Below are 21217 nucleotides of genomic sequence, written 5' to 3' on the forward strand. Positions count from 1 at the left end.
GCTTTTATGGACTCTCTGTCTATGGGCTTCTCCCTTGACTTTATGCCTCTATGTCCCCCCGATTGCCTCATAGACAGTAAAAGATTGCCTGCGAGCTTCTCCTCCTGTCTATACGGTAATTTCTCGATTGTGCGACAGAAAGTCGCGTGGTTATGACGCAATCGTTAGCCTATTTTTACAAAAACGGCTTCTACGGGGCCATAACGTAAGATACAAAGTGATGGAGCCTTTTATACATTGTCGTGTTTCTTTAGAAATAAATAATGGACAAATGAAGTCTTTGGATGCCTCAGATGTAAAGTTATCCGCTGTCAAAGTGACGCCAAAATGAATGGGAGTCAATGGAATGCCAACAGCAGGTGAAGTTCTGCTACAATGGCGGCCCCCGCGAGGCTTCAGTTTCCGGCTGATGGATTACCCCCTTGTAAAAACCGTAATGACACTTACACTTAAATATTTTCTTCTCAGCCATGTCCGTGAGCGAAATCTCCTCCATCCGTTGCCTGATTGGCCTTTCGCAAGGATTCCTGGGTAGTTAAAGTGTGTGGAGCCTGCATCCATGCAGGCTTCGCGGAAGACCGCTTCAAAAGTACAAAGGGGGCACTGCTGAGCACACTTCAGAGCGTTAAAATGATGAATGGGACGGCCTATGGACTCTTAGACTCTGCGAGCACATGCAATTTAAGTCCACGAGACCGAAAGTCCACATAAAGTGCACCATTTGGGATAGGGCTATAATGCACCCTCTATGGAAGCACCCTCTGGTATCAGGCCATAAGTGCAGAGACGCTCTGCGTGAGTGGTATTTAAGACAGTAACGTTAAATACAAGTACTCCACCACGACTCTAGGGGCCGTTGTTTGACAAAAACAGAATTCCTGCATATTGTGCCTTTAAATAGGGCATTATTTGAGGGAACAGCCATTTGGGTGTCCGAAACCATTGTGGATGTTATTGAGTGCACTTATTCACTCCAATCCCACTACCTGAACTGTGTTCTACAAATTTATTTGAAATTGATATCAGGGTATAGGGGCAAATTCCGAAAACAACCAATATCTTATTAACGTGAATATTATTTGGCTAATAGTCTTCTCGACTAGATGTCATCCTTTTTTTTTTTTTACCTTGTAAGATGTTACTACGGGGCACTGTGAATTGCAGAGCAACAAACATATCCACATTGCTATCAGATGGTTTCTTAAAAGGATAGTTCACACAAAAATGAAAATTATGTCATAATTTACTCCCCCTCAAGTTGTTCCAAACCTGTATGAGTTTCTCTCTTTTGCTTTTTTTTAAACCTAACGTTGTATCTGTTAATACTATTTAATTAACATAAGCTAACATTGGACCCCACTGACTTATAGTATGGAGAGAGAAAAAAAGTACTATGGAAGTCAATGGGGTCCCATCAACTGGTAATCGACATTCTTCGAAATATCCTCTTTTGTGTTGAAAGAAAGAAATTCATATATGTCTGGAACAACTTGAGAGTGAGTAAATGATGACAGAATTTTCATTTTTGAGTGAACTATGCACAAACTTACTAACATTAACAAGTGCATGGGACCTTGATGTAAGTAAAGATATTTTGTCCATACATACAAAGTAACAATAGTTCCTACTGACAAAACTAGCAAAATATGATAGACCAGTCTGCTTGGAAAGGGGAACAAACTAACATCTTTACTCTTTTACGGAAAGAAATGGAAGACGCTGATAGATGCTAATACATCAGACAATCTGGTGCCAATCATGTGATTGTATGACGCCATCTAGTGGATGCTTGGTAATAAAAACTATAAATAAATAAGTTTGATTTGAATGTTTTATTATTATTATTAATTTGATTTTGCAATTTCCAATGACAGAAAAGCAATCATATTTTGAATGATTTTCATGATACATTTATTGTAGTATAATGCATATCGTATAACTCCTTAAGAGTTATACAACAAATCTCTGAAAAGAAAAGTCACTGATACAGGCCCCTAGTTTACACCAGGGATTACAAATTATAAAATACTCTGGCAAAGGCTGCTTTAATTCCAAACACATCAATATATGACAATAAAATAATTAGTGACAAAAAAAGAAAGAAAGAAAGAAAGAAAGAAAAGAAAAATACTATGCATCAGAGTCCAATGATAATTTAAAAACAAATAAGCTATCATTATTTGCCATTGACTGGAAAATATTTGCTTCATGAGCAATTTCTTAACAAAACAATGGATATAATCTTGATTATTGAGTTTGATTTGAGTGGACTAATAAAACCAAACTCTTTTTTATAGCTCTTCAACTGATTTGAAGTTTACAGGGAGTCCTTCTCCTTGTTTTTGAGACTATTAGTGAAGAATAAAGTCACACATTGCACGTGTACTATTCCAAAGCAACACCACATGATCTGCCACTTTCACGTACACTAGTAATAAACAGAAGGGTGAACATTTGACATTGTCAGACTCGATAGCATGTAACTGAGTCACACTACAGATGAAGCAACAGTTCTGAAAGCATTTGTAAGTGATTTTCAAGTCCTTAATCCTGAGGATGGGAGATATTAGACAACAAGGGCACCATAGACATGAAACACCACATTAGATGCAACAATCAGTAACGTTTCTATTATTTAAATTACTAAAGCAAATTAAAATAAAATCCTATTCTGATTTGAATCCCTTTATATGTCTCTCTGATTCATTGCAGTCTCATGAGAAACATAACTGAGGCTTCTTTCAATCTCAGCTTAAGAACCTTTTTGTACCTAATAGACGAGCCCTAAAAATCTTTCCTCAGACTAGCCAGATTTATATTTCCTCAAACAAGACACTCAGTACATGTTTAGGCATACTGCATTCAAAACAGGGTCGAAAGTCAAGCACCTACCTGTTAATAACTGGTTCTTAATATGGCAAATTGACAGTAATCTTTAGAGCAGTGCACAACAGATAAAATCTGAAAAATGTGTCAAGTACCAAAAAAATTATTTGACAGTGCAGGTGCGTGCATTTTAACCCTTGTTGGACTTCCAGCTATTTAAAAATAAAAATGGCACATTCACCAGAGTAAAAAAACAAAGTTTTAAACCCATTTAAGTGTTACTTCACATGTAACATTGCAGTTTTAACATTCCTCAAAATGTGGCACTAAAACAGAAGAAAAAAATAAGGAAAGTAAAAGTCACAGTCCTCCTTAACTAAATATCTGAAACCAGATTAAGGCCCAACACAAGGCACAAGCACATAAATAATCCAATATGACTGACACAAAGAGGTTTGGAGAGCTGTACTGATCAACCAGATGGCTAAAACCTTCACAACACCTCCCACAACGGCCCTGGTGCCCATGACAAGTCAGAAACTGCTGTTTGATTGAGAATTTTGTACGCTACTGTTAAAACATTTGGAGCTGGTAAGATTTTTAATGTTTTTAATTTTTTATAGTCTCATCAAGTCTACATGTATTTGATTAAAAATATAGTAAAAACAATAATACTGTAAATTATCATTAAAATTAAAACATCTGTTTTCCTTTTGAATATTTTTCAAATGTAATTTATTCCTGTGATGGCAAAACTTTATTATTATGTTGTTGTTGAAAACAGTTGCCTGTTTAATATTATTGTGGAAACTGTTTTTGTTGTTGTTTGATGAATACGAGAAAGTTCAAAAGAACCGCATTTTTTAAAAACAGAAATCTTTTGTAATGTCATAAATGTTTAACTATAAAACTGTCAATTTTGATCGATTTTAAGCATTCTTGCTGAATAAAAGTATTTCTTTCACAAAAAAAATATTACAGACAGATAGAATTCTTTCCTCTCTCCTCCTCATTGTTATGCCAGCAAGCTTGCAACAGATTTAATACTAAAAATGAAACCAGCATAAATAGCAGCTTTCATTCATGGGAAAAAAAGGAAGTGCATTCTCTGTCATTAGTATAGCAATTTTAATGTAACTCCTCATAATATTATTTCTGATTCTACTAAAACGTACGGCCGGAATTGTGAGATTTTGAGTCTGTAGTCATAAGCGTTTCATTCAAACATAATCAATGAGCTCCTATTCAGTGATCAGAACCTTGGGCCAACCGTTTACCTCTCGGCCACAAATGTGAGCAACGCATTAAAAAAAAATCCTGTCCAGGGCACAGCAGTACTGGAAACATCTCAAATGTATGTCTACAAAACTAGCTGCAACATTTGGCATCCACTCTGATGATGTTTAATGAAGCGAACAGCGTGAACCAATAAACAGCTGTTCTGTGTAGAACAAATCCTTAATTCTTTGGTGCTTGACTAAGTAGGAATTAGTTCAATGACTAATTCAATAGTTGTACAGCCACTGGAACAAGTCCTCTTATTTTTAACCAAGCACAAGATCCTGTGTATGGATTATGATAAGAAGAAAAAAAAAGTGACAAATTTAAAAAAGAATAATAATCTTCCGTGGGGCATGCATGTGATGAGATCAGCAATATTGGCATATAATGTGTCTCTGTCCTAGCTCTGAGAAAAGTATTCTAGTACGATGCGTAGATGACCCAGTCTATCCTTCAGGGAAGTCAAAGACAGAACGGTGGTCTGATAGGCTGGATCTAACTGCAGCACTGACAGCAGCCACCAGCACCAGGCCGGTCCATTAGCAGACGCCTGCAACGCACAAAAACACATTCATTCTTGTAGAAAGTTAAAACGCAAGATCGGTGGTTTTGCTAATAAACAATATTCTGTGTGCTCTGACCTGAATGTTGTCCTCTTTCTCAGGCATGATGCCGTACTGCCGGCTGATCTGCTCCTGAATGCGGCTGTTCAGACGATGGTACCACTCTCTCGCCTGCTGATACACGCTGTCATGGAGAAGCTGGAGTAATTCAAGCTCAGCGCCTTCGACCTAAACACAAACAAGTAGAAGTTTTACTGTTATTTATACGCTTTCTTCAACCTGATGATAAAACAATGCTTGTGAAATCATAATGAAGATGAGTTAGAAAAGAGCTTGAATTTGTTGACTGACAGGCAGTTAATCACAAGCTGTTCGATGAATACACTTGCAATTAACGCTAAGTGACATTAAGTATTTACTTGATATTAAATTTGCAGTGCTAACAAAAGGTTTCATGTTTACAGCCATTATAAGCAATCTATCATGCAAACAGGCTGAGGCTTGTGATAGTGGTAATAACCTCCTCATGAATCTTTTATGCATGCTTTTCATTTAATGTTCAACATCTTATTTAGGTGGTTGAGACACATAACCATTGGGAAAACGACTAGAAGATTAAAAAGTCAAACCTTATTCACTAATAATGATAACTGAACAAAAAACACCACACTGTTCCGTGGCTCTACTTGCCTTAAATATTTCATTAATAAACATTTAATTGCCAGAGTCAGAACCAACCTGAACCTGTTGAAATGACTGAGTTAAACCGAGAAATAAAAACCCAAGTATGTGAGCTCAACCAGATGCAATTCAATGAAAATAACTGCAGCAGCCAAATGGCTTTATTATTATTATAGTGACAATCATCTTGGTGTCACTGTACTATTTGAGTGATCACAACAATCATGATCGCTTCCACATATAGCCTCAGTGGACACCACAACTTCCTATGCAGTGCAGTGTATAGAAAGTGTGAGAAACTTCTGCACAAATTTCAATCTTGAGGAAGTGTCCCACAACGGGTCAAAGCAGTATTAAAACGATCCACCTTTATGCAGGAATTCAGATCATTATATTTTAATATAATATACTGAAATGCATGTTCACTATAGTTAAAAATATATAATATAATAAAACTATTTGTGATGAACAGTTATTAAAATGATAGATTATAATAATATGACAAAAAGAGCTTGCTACAGCCACGGTTTTCTATGGGTAGAATAATATCCCAGAGACTGTGTAGATTGTTTCAAAGCAGCTTTACAGAGATAAACATATAATTTAAGGTAACAGAGATTGGTTTAGTTGTATAGTGGTTCTTGAAAAATGTTTTTTCCAGCTAAAGTTAGTTTTGATTGATTCACTTCCGTCTAAATGATAGTTTGTTATTAAATTAGGGGCCGCTAAGACGATGCCGTTCTCTCTAAACAGACTTTAAACGCGAACCTGTGATAGATGCTGATGGCGTTCACATGCGCATTAAGAGTTGATTCTATAGTTATGTACAGGCAGCACTTTGGTTTAAATACTAATATACATTATAGAATGCAAGTGTTGCATTTAAGGAACATTTCGGATAAGCATGTGCCAGATTTCTATTGTGACAAGAGACTGTAACCTTTAAGATGAGAAGTACATCAAGGGCTGTATTAAAGATACTTCCTATCTTAAGCCTTATGTTAAGATTTGACTAAACTAACTGAAATCACCACAGTTAAAAAATAGATTACATAGAATTCTAGAATGTTTTAGTGGTACGGCCCCATGAGAGCAATTTCATTTTCATGATGAACTTGTATTATATGGTTATAAGATTAAATTTTTTTCATATTTGCCATACAGTCTTTATGTGCTTTAATAATGCTGTATTGCATTAAAGACTTCTTCCAATGTGCCTTTTTCTTGGACTTAGATCTGAAATTTGAGTTATGGCAATCTGTAACTTCTGACCTTATGGTCCTCCAGGTACTCAATATCAGCAGTTTGGTAGCCATCTCTCTGTCCTCTCCTGAGCACTCGGAAGCGACTGCCTCCCACTGTATCCACATAGGAGCGACCATCAGGAAGCAATTCAAGTTCCAAAATATCCAACATGCAGCCATAATCTGCAAAGCTGTGACAGGAAATTATAGTATCAAAACACTGTAAGGTATATATACTGTATATATATGGCTTTTGTTAAATAAATGACATGGTGTAATAAGTCATGTGTTATTGTTCATCTGAGGTTGCATTTACCTAATTTTAAGACCTGCTAACAACCAGATGATTTTTATGATACGTAAAACCGTAAAATTCTGTAGGGTGTCCTTTCTTTTGCACATGGCTGTATGTATATAATTTGAGAATTAATAAGGCCTAAATTAAGTTTCTTAAAATCAGTAAGTGTGGAAGCTAGCATAACCTAAAATGACAGATGTTAGCTGCATAATATTTTATTTGTATACCCTTTGCCATGTTCATAGCTGCACATGCCAAACTTTTTGGTGCCCGTCTCCATACATCTGCGCATCATCAGACGGTAGCGTGGCTCAAAGATGTGAAGCGGGCAAGGGATGCCAGGGTACGCCACCGTGCACACAAATATTGGGATGTCCTTGGTCAAACTGGAGATAAAAGATGGTCAATTAAAAGATGGCACACTTTATCAGAGCCTTTAACAGTCCAGAAGACTTTTGATATTGTGTGAAGACTTCTAGACACCATTTTATACATTTTGCAGATACTGGAGCTCTTCCAGACCTCAGCAGCATGGGAAATTTCGTTCATAGAAACTCTTTTGCAATAAATAGGCAGGAGCACTGTTTTTTTTTGTTATCGTGGAGAGGGGCACTCACTTTGAGAGCTCTTCCATCTCTGCCTCATGCACCTGTTTCCTCTCTGCCAACTGCTGGGGGAAGAGGCGGCAAATAATCTCCTGCAACAGCACTGTGGGGTTGTACTTCCTGTTCTTAAAATACTGGGAATAGGAAGTAATGTGGTGAGACTTATACTGCTATGTAATATGATTTGTTCTGTTTTATTTTATTTTATTTACTTTAAATTATGAAAACATAATGAGATTGACTTGAATTAGAAGAACCAGTTCTGATTTAAGACATGTTATTCTGTAGGTGAAAAACATTAAACATTTCATTGTAAAATTTTTAAATAAAATAAAATAATACAATTGCAACTTTATATCTCACAAGTGCATTTTTGAAATAAAGTTAGAATGTTATATATATATATATATATATATATACATGTATACACACACACACACACACACACATGTGATTATTGTAACAGTCTGTGTTTCACTAGTACCTCCTGCAGTGGTTGTTTGCAGAGTGGACAGCGTAGATTGTGATCCAGACTTCTCTCGATGCAGTTCTTGCAGAACGTGTGTCCACAGGGTGTTGTCACCGGCTCATAGAATAACCTTTAATCCATTGATCATGATAGTGATCCATTGAGCACAAATAAGAGGTTGGAAGTTAATAAACACATCTGTTTATGCACAACAGCTCTTACGGTCTTCTGGAATAAAATCCTCATTAAGACAGATAGAAATTTTAATCTGATTTTATCCCATTTCATTAAGAAGTGGATCACTTTGCAGAAATATATCAACTGATAATAACAATTGATAAGGAATAATTAACAACATGGCGCTTAATTATTACAAATAGTAGTGCATTATTTTGTACATTATTTTTCAAATAATTCAACAGCCGAGAGTAAATATATTCTGCTTACATTAGAGTTACTACGCCTCAAAACATTGTTCAATGTTTTATTTCAAGACATATGACAGATTCTTATCCTTTAAACATTAATTTCTTATGCATCTCATCGCAAGCAGCGCCTAACTAATAGTGAAGATGTAAGTTTAACTGATTCAAGAACAGTCACGTAACTGAGAAACTGCTTTTCAGTTGCAAAACTATTTTACTGATAAAGATGCAGGGCAGCACTGACAACAAGTTTGTGTGTGTGTGTGTGTGTGTGTGTGTGTGTGTGTGTGTGTGTGTGTGTGTGTGTGTGTGTGTGTGTGTGTGTGTGTGTGTGTGTGTGTGTGTGTGTGTGTGTGTGTGTGTGTGTGTGTGTGTGTGTGTGTGTGTGTGTGTGTGTGTGTTTGTGTGTGTGTGTGTGTGTGTGTGTGTGATATGTTATATGAAACTCCTCCACAGGTCACCTTTCGGTAAAACCTATGCCCACTCTCACCCTCTCATCCACACTTCCTCCACCTGATCAGCTCTCAACATTAGGTACTAACAGTGCAACTGATACTCTTTTCTCCACTTTAACATCCTGCTTGGACAACTTCTGCCCCCTTTCCTTTCAGGCCAGCCCGCACCACACTCTCTGCCCCCTGGTTATCTGATGTTCTCCACAAACATCGTTCTAAACTCGGGGGTGCAGAGAGGAAGTGGGGCAAATCAAAGGATCCTACTGACCGTGGTCTTTATCAATCCCTCCTCTGCTAATATCTCTACTGCTAAAATGACTTACTATCACAACAAAATGAACAATTCTTCTGACTCTCGCATGCTTTTCAAAACCTTCGCCTATCTTCTCAACCCTCCTCCTCCTCCTTCATCAACCCTATCAGCGGATGATTTTGCCAAATTCTTCATTAATAAAACAACCACCATCAGCGCCCAATTTACCAAACCACAAACTGACACACACATCTTAACAGCTAACACAAACATTTTACCCTCCTTCTCTCTGCTTTCAGAGGCAGAAGTCTCCAAACTCCTCCTTTCCAATCGCCCTACTACCTGTCCACTTGATCCTATTCTCACTATTCTCATCTACTTTAAGCAATTTCTTCCTCAGTTGTGCCCGCGCTCATGCACATCATAAACACCTCTCTTCACATGGGTACTTTCCCACAGCATTTAAGCAGGCTCGGGTAACCCCACTGCTTAAGAAACCCACTCTAAATCCAGCACATCTGGAAAATTACAGACTGGTAATCCTTCTTCTTCTATTCGTTGCGAAGACACTTGAAAGAGTTGTTCTCAGCCAGATCTCTTCCTTTCTTACACAGAACAACCTCCTGGACAACAACCAGTCTGGTTTCAAAAGCAGACACTCAACTGAAACTGCCGTGCTCTCGGTAATTGAAGCTCTGAGACTGGCAAGAGCAGCTTCCAAATCCTCAGTTCTCATCCTGCTGGATCTGTCTGCTGCCTTTGACACAGTTAACCACCAGATCCTCCTGTCAATCCTAAAGACGAAGGGCGTCTCGGGGACCGCACTCCAATGGTTCAAGTCTTACCTCTCAGGTAGGTCCTTTAGAGTGTCGTGGAGAGGTGAGGTGTACAACATTAGGAGGATCAGGCCCTTCCTTACAGAGCGTGCTACACAACTCCTTGTTCTATCCAGACTGGACTATTGTAATGCTCTCCTGGCAGGTCTTCCAGCTCGCTCTGTCAAACCTCTGCAACTCATCCAGAATGCTGCAGCTAGAGTGATCTTTAACGAGCCGAAGACGGCACACGTCACTCCTCTCCTCACAAAATTGCACTGGTTTCCAATTGCTGCTCGCAGCAAATTCAAGTCACTGACTTTTACCTACAGAACAACCACTGGCTCTGCTCCCTTTTACCTAAACTCATTACTTCAGACTTATGTGCCATCCAGAAACTTGCGCTCTGCAAGTGAACGCTATCTTGTGGTGCCATCTCAAAGAGGCACAAAATCTCTTTCTCTGACCTTTTCCTGGTCTGTTCCCTGCTGGTGGAATGATCTGCCCAACTCAACCAGAGCAGCTGAGTCCGTGTCCATTTTCAAGAAACGGCTGAAGACGCATATTTTTCGTCAACACTTGATCCATTAAGATTTATACTTTATCTTCTATTCTATATCAATTATCTTTAAAAAATTATTTAAAAAAATACAGGTACTGCGTTAGATTAAACTGGGAAGGGTCATAGCACTTGCATATTGTTGTCCTATTGTTAGTTTAACTGCTCCTATTGTTCTCATTTGTAAGTCGCTTTGGATAAAAGCCTCTGCTAAATTAATAAATGTAAATGGATATAGTTTGTCATTTGTATCTTATTGTTTGTTATATCGATTTACTTGGTCAATGTCTTTGTAGTTTTTTGTTCTTTTGCTGTTGTAGGCTGTAAGGACCTCTGAAATCATTTGACGAAGTGATATGAACGACTTTAGCTGGGCGTTTCCATAAAAATGATTGCACACCTTAGAACGTTTGTAAACCACTCAGAATCAAGCATTTAACAGCTCCATAGTAACTTACAATACTGGTATGACCACAAAACAAGAATAAAACAGTGTCATGGAATTTCCCTATATTGAATTACACTTGTTAAAGTATTAAAAAATATATTGTGTCTTCAATTAAGCAAGTGCCAGCTGGAACATTAAAATACTATATCAAAGTTCAAGAAAATGCAAGGATCTGGTAGCACGATATAAGGTCAGTGAAAAAGGACACACTATAAATCTCCACTGACCTGATGCAGAGAGGGCACTCAAAATCAGTCAGTGTCAGAACGCTGAGGCAGGACTCTCTGCCCACACTGCACACACCTAAAGAATCAAACAACCAAAATAAACTTTGAATGAATGTCATTCTGATTTGTTGTCTAATCATGTCTAAACACAGACAGTATTATTTGAGAACTGCTTATGAACTCAAATGAAATAATATTTATATGAATAATAATATTTAATAATAATATGAATATATAACCATTATGTTTACCTGGGTTGAACAATGAACTACTATGAACTACTAATGAACAAAGAACTTACAAAATCCAAAGGAATCTCAAATATCAAAATGAATAACATATGTTTAAATATGACAATGTACTTATGACATATTATTAGATTTTTGTATACATATGCAATAAGTCACTCGAGGATGTGCTATACTGTATATATAGCTTGGCTAATGTGCTATGTTATGAATATAATTATGGCGAAAGTGTCAAACCAGTCTCACACAATTTGCTGAAACCAACACCTACATATATTATTGTGTATTCCTTATTTAATGCGTAGTTTAAAAAAAAGTATAAGATTAATGATGATTAATAATCATCATCATCAAGTGACAATTAATTAAAAAATTGCATGAAGCAAAACAGCTAAACTAACTACTTTGCAGCATTCTGGACTGGAACTATCCATTTAAAAACTGAACTTTGAAAATACTATTGAATTATATTTAATACAAAAACAATGTTTTCATCATTTCTAGAAGGTGCATATATAAATTCGAATGCATTACATTTGTTTCCATGAGCAGTTAGTAAGATATCTTTACCTCCGTTCTGTTTCTCCTCTCTCTTCATCATCATTTCCTCATCATCCTCAGCAGAGGGGAGGAAGGACACGGCCTGACACAGGCTCAGGCAGCACTCGCCGCTGGTGCCATGCTTCACTTTAGTTGCATTCTAGGACAGAACAGGAAAGACATTGAGAGAGAGCAAAAACTTTCCCATATAGCTCACATCACAAATTAATTTATTTGTATTGCCATATCAGCATCAAAGTCCATTTTCATGAGAAAAAAAAAAGAATCTTTAAGAAAACATCACAATAACAACTAAATCAGATTTTTTAGTTTCATATTTTAGTTGCTCACATTACCAATGTTACACAAGAGCATATGTGCTGTGCGCACACCTCACCTGCCCGACATCACTTTGACCTTCAGCACTGTTGTGCGTGTAGCGCTGACTATCTGTGCACGAGGGGCTTACAGAGCTGGTGATGGGACAGGGATCTTGCAAGTACTCCGACACAACATGCAGGATCCGTGGAACTTCTTCAGGTACAGGCATTCCCTCTGCTTCCAGGATCTGCATATCATGTAAAACATTTATTCATTTTTTAAGCAAAACTACTCCATATTTGGATGTTTTGGTTCTGACTCTCTCCAGAAAAGTGAACTGTTCATCAAACTTCTGGAAACTTTCTGAAAGACCCACCTTCTTAATCTGGTTTTTCGCAGGGGCAAAGTCAGGCTGCTGCTTCAGGCAGCGGTAGAACTGGATGAGGGCTTCAGTCTGTCTGCCCATTTCAAGAAGAACATTCCCTTTACGAAAGAACCCCTAAAAACACAGAAAAAATCCTCAGGAATAAAGGTACATCTCCCCGGTTTTACATAATAAACAGTTACATAATATGTACACTACATTTGATTTTTTAATGTCTTAAGTTTCTTATGCTTACCAAGGCTGCATTTATTTGATCAAGAATATAGTAAAAAAATATTTTAAAATATGATTACAATTTAAAATAGATTTTTTCTATTTTAATATATTTTAAAATTCAATGTATTCCTCTGATGACAAAGATGCATTTTCAGCATCATCACTCCAGTCTTCAGTGTCACATGATCCTTTAGAAATTATTCTATTATGCTGATTTGCTGCACAAGAAATATTTTCCTATTATTATCAATGCTCAATACAGTTTTGCTGCTTAATATTTTTTTGGAAACCATGATAATTTTTTCAGGATTCTTCGATGGATGTAAAGCTACAAAAAAAAAAAAACATTAAAAGAAATAGAATTCTTTGTAATGTTATAAATGTATTTACTGTCACTTTTGATTTAATGCTTTTTTCTGAAATTTACCAGGTGATGATTATAAAAAATCAGCACAATCTGGCACCTTTGTACATTTCAGAATGTCTGTCAAAGTATGTTCCGAATCGTAGATTAAGATCTTCTAATGCCAATCTACTGGCACATTATAGAGTTACCCATAAACGATCTGGTGGTGCTTCTTTTAGTCATTATGCTCCAAATATTTTTGGAATATTCTACCAAATGAAGTGAAAGAGGCTACTAGTATTCAAATTTTTAAAAGGCTGCTTAAGACATATCTTTTTAAAGCTGCTTATCAGCATAATAATATTATGTGAATGTTGTGTATGTCTCCTATTTTATCTGTTGTTCAGTTTTTAATTATTTTATATTTGACATTGTGTGAATTTGTTTTTATGCCTGTAAAGCACTTTGTGTTGCATTCTATGTATGAAAAGTGCTATACAAATAAATGTTTATTATTATTATTAAAATTACCATTCAAAGTTAATATTTAATTATACTCTTTTAAATGAGTGTATGCCAGAAAACTGCTGTGGGAAGAATGCCAAACCACAATGTGCTTTGTCCATACCAACAGAGATGACATAACTATGAAACTGTTTCAGTCATTTCCGCAAAACCAAAACATGAGACTGTACAGAACAGATATTTTAGAAATCTGGCGTGAGTATGCAGAATAATAAATAGATACAGATTTTAAGAATGCAGAATATAACTCATCTGTCAACACCATTCATAAACAGTTATCAAAGTCTTGTCCCTAGACAACATATAAATAACCAGTACAGTCTGCAAAGATGGCCCTCACCTCAGTCCAATTGGGTCGCACACAGCACAGGTCATCCAGGTCACGGAGGGCATCAGAAAAGCGACGGAGGCCCATGCAGGCCTCGGCCCGCCACACTTTCAGACTCACATCATCCGGGGCTGTAGATGCATGAAAAGATGGACTGTATGATCCTCAGTCTCATTTCAGACATAGATTTGAGGCTTTTATGGAGTGTTTTGTTAAATGTGCATAAACAAAAAGAGAGAACCCCAAATGGACATATTTAATCTCTGAACAGCAGCACTCTGCATAAGCATTCCCCCCACCTTCAGGGAACATTGTGTTTTAGTGCACATCTACCGAACATCTGCACCTCTTGGATTGGCATGAGATGACCATCTAATAGCATAATGCATAAAATAAGGGGAAAAAACTGTATAATGCATAAAGATCAAATGCAATGAATGCAGTTTGCCTGCTATAAGATAAACAAAGGAAGGGGTGGATGAGCGTGCTTTAGAGATTAATCAAATTCAACCACAAAGGGGATCTGATCTGACAATAATCGGAAATCCAAAACTTCTACAAATTATTGCATAAAGAGGGCCAGATATTCAAGGTGCATTTATCTCACTTATATATGTGCACACAGACCGATTAAATAACCGGGCTGTTATAATACAAACCAGATTATGTTATAGGATTCTCGGTTTTACAAGAGGGAAAGTATCTGTGGGGCAGAACGATGAGCTTACAGGAAACTGCCTCTAATTGGATTCAAAGAGTTGACAGACATCTGAGTTTTGCCTAGGAGGGTTTGTGTTACTAGACAGATAACTAGATAACTAAGACAAATGGTACTGTTGATGTTAATATTCATGCTATATCTAAAAGAGAAGAGCCTTGCAATACTACCAAACTGCACTATAATGCACTATGGCTCATTATGTCGGAGATACAATAATTGCACAGGATTCTGCACAACCACATTCATGCATCTTAGAATATGTTCTGTAATGTCTCCTTTGTGTATATTGTATACCTAAGGAGACTTGTTATTTCACCAATGTGTCCCCTAGAGATTCTTATATGGCCTTATTTACCCTTGTTAGTGACATCAGCCACTCACAACATGTTTTAACCCATTTTCACTGGTATTCATTAACCCTTTAGGAGACCTGAGATTATGAAATCACTGTTGCTTTCAATAAGCACGGCTCTCTGCTCTCAAGTGTGTGAGTAGGTGGATCACAAAGACAATCTCTAACAGTCTTCAACTAACCCACGCTGTGTTAAAATGCTGCAATCTAGGGCAAATATTTCTGGGGAAAAAAACAGATTTCAAACTGCATTTTGCTTTCATTATCTCAGCCTACCTGTGTTTATAGGCTGATCTGATTCTAAACATGCATTTAGTACATTAAATGTTAAATGAGATAGGCTAGATCGTCTCAAAATGATCAAAAATGAGTAAATGATGAATCGTTTACTCACCCTAATGTCGTTCCAAACCCGTAAGACTTTCGTTCATAGAAACACAAAGTAAGATATTTTTAATAAAGTCTGAGAGATTTCTGTCCCCATTTCTGTGACAGCTACGCAACTCTGACGCTTCGAAAAGTTTATAAAGAGATTGTAAATCTAATCCTTCTTAAGAGACATGATTGCTTTATATGATGAACTGATTGAATTTAGGCTTTTATTCACATATAAATATTGATCAGTGAACATAAGCAGAAGCTCAACCATCTTTGCTTGACGTGCGAGAACAAACTTCATTGGTTCTTGCAGAAGTTATGACGTGCTGCGTATCGCAAGAATGAACCTAATTGTTTCTCGCACATCAAGCAAGCATGCTTGCCTTGCTCTTCCGTTTACCACAACTGATGCGTGAGTTGATGAATTTGTGCGTGAGTTTGTGAATAAAAATAAATAAATTCTGTTAAGCGTATAATGCTATCGTGTCTCTTCAGAAAATTTGGACTAAAACGCTCAATTCATATGGATTAGTTTTACGATCTCGTATGAACCTTTTGAAGCGTCAAAGTGGTAGTTGTGTAGCTGTCAATGGAGGGGGAAAAAATCACTCAGATTTCATCAAAAAGATCTTTATTTGTGTTCCAAATATGAATGAAGTCTTTCGTGTTTGGAACGACATGAGAGTGAGTAAATTATAAAATAATTTTTATTTTTGGGAGAACCAACCCTTTAATTACATAATCTTTATGATGCATTTTCCACGGTGATGTCCTGAACAGACATGATTGATATTCTATTTACAGATCCTTGTAAGTTTTATCCTCATTTAATTCAAATCATCATGCTTCTGGAGGTTTTTAATTGCATTCAATGTATTCCTTTTTCATTAGTGAATATGAGGTTCACAAACTCATTGGCCTACTTCAGCAGAATGAGGTGTGCTGTCACTGCATAAATGTCCTATAAAAAGCAAGAGCCGGCTATTATTATGAGTTACAAATATCCTGTACAGCAAGAAAAATAAAGGTTACAATTTGCTGTATAAAATCTGGTGAGCTTCCTATCTAGACTGCACAACCTAGCACTTTTTGCAAAAAGTGGGTTTACTTTTTATAGGTGGTATAAACGCAGTGGATTCATTCGTCCTAACTATAAATCAAATAAAAATATGAGAACAAACTAAATTAATTATGTCACGTGAACAACCAAAATTGAACACTGATAAAAATCTCGCGAGACCTACGTACAACATGCAACAGTAACGGTTTATTTTAAGCCAGACATAACGTTAGTAATAACTTGCGGTTGGGTAAGTGACTCCGGTTAATTCTGTAATCACACTCATAATAAGTGTGTTGGTTTAATCAAATGAACCGGCTTATATGATTCTTTCGGCATTCCGATTCGTGACATCCATACGTTTTGATCACACAAAAAAGAATCGGCTCTCAAGAATGATTCTTTCGACTACACTAGTTGCGCTGTATTATCTCTGTGTTTTGAACGCAAGCGCCTTAAAGCAACTAAACATTTTTTTTTTAAATCGGTTGCTGTAATAATAATAATTTAAAAAAAAAACTAAAAAAATGTTTAATAGAAAAATTAACGAATCGATCTCCGTTCATAACCCTAGTTTTGAGACAGCCATAGTCCGAGCATCTGCATGTTCAGTTGGCATTACCGATACGGAACACTAAACCCTGTTGCACAATAAACCAGATGTGGTTGCATAAGGAAATTTGCCTCGTTGACGGAGTTTGCATCCTTACCCATCTCGATCCCTTCGTCCGCAATACGAAGCGCTTCTGTAAACTCGCTGGTTTTCAGCTTCTCCTGAATGTGACACTTCATCTTAGTCTCTTCTGGGCAACATTTCTCAATGACGCTGAACAGTAACACGTTGTTTTTGATGTTTTTCGCATCTCTCTGTTTCAATCGTTCTTTGCAGGTGGGGCATCGCGAGGGCAGGAAAGCGCCCATGCATCTCCTGCAGAACGAGTGACCGCAGCTCATGGTCACGGGCTCGCACATGAGGAACAGACAGATTGGACACTCCAGCAGATCCATTCTGGACTCTTTCATCCGGTGACAGCTTCCTCCTGAAAGTTGAACAGCTGATGCCCTTTGTCAAAAGTTACACAGCTCGATTCTTGAGCATGAAGTGTGGCATGCATAAAAAGTTAAACGATACGGGTAGTTTAGTTCTGTCCTATCTCATTTCGTGATCACAGCTTTTATAAGCTTCCAAAGGCCGATGGCAATTTCTGCGAAATTGAGCCGAGTGTGCCAAGACTATGAGCATGCTTTAGGATTCCCTCTCCAACTTACTTTTATATATGACAATAGATTTAATATGTATGATTATCCGTTGTCAATCATATCCCAGTCTTTGTTGTGAGAGGAACGTTTTCCCTTGTTGTGTATGATGAATCGGTTCACTCCGCTTCAGTCCGATCAGCGTGGCTTTGCTGACTCCTCCGAACTCCATCAACGCAGTGCAAGGACAAAACAAAAAGCGACCGATGTATCTCTATTTTCCTGTTTATAAGTTTGCTAGATCAACATCTTCCTCTTGTGTTTAGACCGCAGATAATGCTGTGTTCGCCACTGACACCATTACATTACATAAATAAAAAAAACACGTGACGCCTGGTGGTGCTTCCCATTGGCTCTCCCGCTCAGCGTTCCACCCTGTTGTGAAACAGCGAACTCCGCGTTTCATAACAGGGAATCTCGCGCACTAATTCAATGACAGACGCCTACAAAGCAAACTTTGCCATGGACATGTGTGCTCAATAATTGTGCTTTGATAATTGCATTCTTGCCTTTTCTTTGTGCAATTTAACATTTGCCGCGCGTGGGAAGAGGTTTTGCTTTAGATGTTAATGCAGTCCCTGATAACATTATAAACCCTGAGGAATAACATTGTTAATATTTCTTAAACATTTATCTCAAAATGTCTTCAAGTTCAACTTCTACATAAACATTACCTTCGAAAATCCTACATAAATCTTCGTATCCTTGCTGTATTCATGTTTGTGTATTTATGGACTGGTGTATGTAGAACATATGTTCATTGGCATGCTGGTGAGGAAAAACATAATAGTATGACACTGCAAATACAGATGCATTGTAATTACCAACCAATGATAAAGACATCCATTTGGTTAAAATCTGCGTCACTGGTTAGACTAAAGTGCACTTATACAAGATTGCATAAGAGCAGTAAAGGTTGTATAAGTTTGCATTTCCTCCAACCAATCTGCATCATGTAAACATGTGACATGGATAATGGCTATATCACATAACACAACATTGTCTGGCTGCAGAGCAAGTTATTACTATGCAGTTTAACAAGCTTTTTCGCCTTTATCATTATCATTCCATTAATATACATCTACATACAACAAGAGTTTGTGAAATATGGCTTGAACTGTTGCTTGTAGTCTGTTTTATTTATGTGGAAACGACACAAAAAAAGCAGTGAGTGACATGAAAATGAAAAGACCAGATCTTTATTATTTTACACATACAGCTCTACTTCAATTACTGTGTGAGCAGACAACGTGTTAAATAGTAAAAATGTCTGTACGCGTTTGTGGTCTGCCTATGTTGAGTTTTGTAACAAAGTTGAAGAATGAGCATATCCTGAATAATAAAAACACATTCCTTAGACAGCTCAAGTCATCTCATCAATAATACTGCACATTGCAGCATCCTTGTCCCACACTTTGTCCTTCTTACAAGACACATTCTTGTCCGTTTGTGCAACCATGCAGCTAACACCCGTCACATCTACATCCATAGGCTCGGTTTTCAGCCTTGAGGCTCCAGCTGACCCCGCGCCACCAGCCTCTCCCGTGCTGGAGCTGTTAGGTTGTGGCAAATCTTCAGGCAGTGAAACAAGACACCCCTGAATCATCTCCACCACCCGCTCCAGATGCTTCTGGAAACGCTCAGCTGTCTCCAACCTCTGTCTCTTCTGAACCTCCATCATGACCCGTAGCGTCTCCCTAGCCTGGTGAGGGCGGTACTCATTGATGAGGTGATGCATGTGGACAAACAGGAGTTTCAAGTCCTCCATCTTCTCCTCTCGCTTAATGCTGCCTGGGCTTTTAATGAGGATGTCCAGAAGGTCCAGAAAGTTGACTAGGATGGACATATTTAGTTTCTTCAGCTCTCTCTTGTGGTCAAACTGCATAGGGTGGAGGCGCTCGATGCCCTGGGTCTCCAATGGTCGAATAATGATGTCATCGCATTGGAAATGATTGCCAAACATCATGTAATGGTCTCGAATAGGAGGGGGGGGTTTGGGGGCCAGTCCCTTTCGTACGTTCTCATCAGTGTACTCCTTGATGAACTGCATTGGAGGCGGTGGAAGAGCACTGACCTGCTGTGGCTCCCCCATGTTTAAAATCTAGTCGAGAAAACAATCAAATGTATTCAATAAATAGACTAGTAGCAATATTGTTATTATTTATTAAAACTCTGTATATCTGGGATGCAATCTACAAAACAATTATTTATTATAAACAAAATTCGTTCTACTAGATATATTACAGTCAAAAAAACATATTGGGGGCTTTGGAAATGCAGTTAAATGAACCATAAATATTTGATCAACAATACTTGTTTAGAAGCAGCTAAAAGCTTACAAGCTAAATGCTAACTTACTGTTCACTAAATAAGTGATATAGAGAATCGCAAAGCGGGACTCATTACTGTAGTAATCAACAAAAAATACATACCGAAACTGCTGGCTTTGTTGAACAAAAATAGTGTCGGCTACGAAAACAGATTTTCAGTAAACATAAGCAAAGCGGTCAAGTCCTCCTGCATGTCTCGATTCTCAATTTTCTTCATGTCTGAACATAAATGGATTGAATTGGTACACAGTCCAGTAGCAACGAGCCATTTCATTGGCCAAAAGCAGAGTAGGGCGTGTCCAAAGTAAAGCGTTTTTAATGACATCATAGGTTTGCTGTTTAAATATATGAGAAATCGATACAATTAATTCATAATGTTAATGTTTGTTAGTGGCCCATGACAAATTTATTTTATGAGTTGTTTTTTTCTAATGGTCCGTTTGTGTGATACAACATTCACACCACTGGTTGCCTCACACAACATTTAGTTGTACATGCCCCCCAGAAACAGATGTGCCAGAAACTGACTACTCTTTTGAACATTCTTAACATAAACATGTTATAAAAATATTATAAATATGTTTAACTGACATTTATTAAAAAATATTTATTAAAACATATAAAGACTAAATGATCTATTTAGAATTGGTTTGTTTTCACAAAATTATGTTTTTGTTTATTTTTAGCTAGTTAGTTGGTTTGTTTGTTTGTTAGTGACATCTCCTACTCATCTCTTAATTCATTTTATCAAGCATACTTAATAAACTACTACTTAAAACTCTAAGCACCAAAAAACAAAACTAAAACTAAAAACACTCACAACATTTGATTTTGTGTCTCAATTAGCCAACATCAACACGGCCGACTCATAATTTTATGTCTTCTGCAATTTTCAGTTTCACGTACACGTGCCACAATCCACTGGCACATGACACAAGTTTTAGTGCCACAGTCCACTGGATATTTAAAAACCAGATGTGCCACAGCATATAGTGGCATGTGCCAATGGCTTCGGTGTGTATGATGCCATGCCACATAATGTTACTACCATCTAAAATCAA

General features: G+C 37.4%; 2 protein-coding genes across 3 annotated transcripts; both read right to left on the reverse strand.

Annotated features, from left to right (window-relative positions):
- Window positions 1–1887: 1887 nt before the first annotated feature.
- On the reverse strand, window positions 1888–18208 carry lonrf4 (LON peptidase N-terminal domain and ring finger 4). 2 transcript variants are annotated; one of them, XM_077248032.1, is made up of 12 exons: window positions 17280–18208; window positions 14071–14189; window positions 12635–12757; window positions 12335–12505; window positions 11968–12097; window positions 11150–11225; window positions 7983–8097; window positions 7511–7632; window positions 7121–7279; window positions 6624–6786; window positions 4749–4898; window positions 1888–4657 (listed from the first exon to the last, which is right to left on the reverse strand). In XM_077248032.1, the coding sequence occupies exons 1-12, from the start codon at window positions 17590–17592 to the stop codon at window positions 4508–4510; spliced, it is 1791 nt and encodes a 596-aa protein (XP_077104147.1). In that variant the 5' UTR covers window positions 17593–18208; the 3' UTR covers window positions 1888–4507. The 2 variants fall into 2 exon arrangements, with proteins under 2 accessions (XP_077104147.1, XP_077104149.1); XM_077248034.1 differs by lacking the exon at window positions 17280–18208 and adding an exon at window positions 14392–14470.
- Window positions 18209–18938: 730 nt separating this feature from the next.
- Window positions 18939–20382, reverse strand: med7 (mediator complex subunit 7). The gene is made up of 2 exons (XM_077248035.1): window positions 20259–20382; window positions 18939–19927 (listed from the first exon to the last, which is right to left on the reverse strand). The coding sequence occupies exon 2, from the start codon at window positions 19916–19918 to the stop codon at window positions 19190–19192; it is 729 nt and encodes a 242-aa protein (XP_077104150.1). The 5' UTR covers window positions 19919–19927; window positions 20259–20382; the 3' UTR covers window positions 18939–19189.
- Between the last annotated feature and the right edge of the window lie 835 nt (window positions 20383–21217).

Source organism: Siphateles boraxobius, unplaced genomic scaffold (genome assembly GCF_051911475.1).
Source record: "Siphateles boraxobius isolate OS27281-9 unplaced genomic scaffold, OSU_SipBor_1 3, whole genome shotgun sequence".
Lineage (NCBI taxonomy): Eukaryota > Metazoa > Chordata > Actinopteri > Cypriniformes > Leuciscidae > Siphateles > Siphateles boraxobius.

Bases quoted from the DNA above. Each gene is read 5' to 3' on its own strand.
- lonrf4 (XM_077248032.1), bottom strand. From the start codon at position 17,592: ATGAAAGAGTCCAGAATGGATCTGCTGGAGTGTCCAATCTGTCTGTTC. The intron at 14,190-17,279 runs GTAAGGATGCAA...ATGCATCTACAG, and splicing joins GGACGAAGGGATCGAGATGG to CCCCGGATGATGTGAGTCTG. The intron at 7,280-7,510 runs GTGAGTGCCCCT...TTTTATCTCCAG, and splicing joins GAGATGGAAGAGCTCTCAAA to TTTGACCAAGGACATCCCAA.
- med7 (XM_077248035.1), bottom strand. From the start codon at position 19,918: ATGGGGGAGCCACAGCAGGTCAGTGCTCTTCCACCGCCTCCAATGCAG.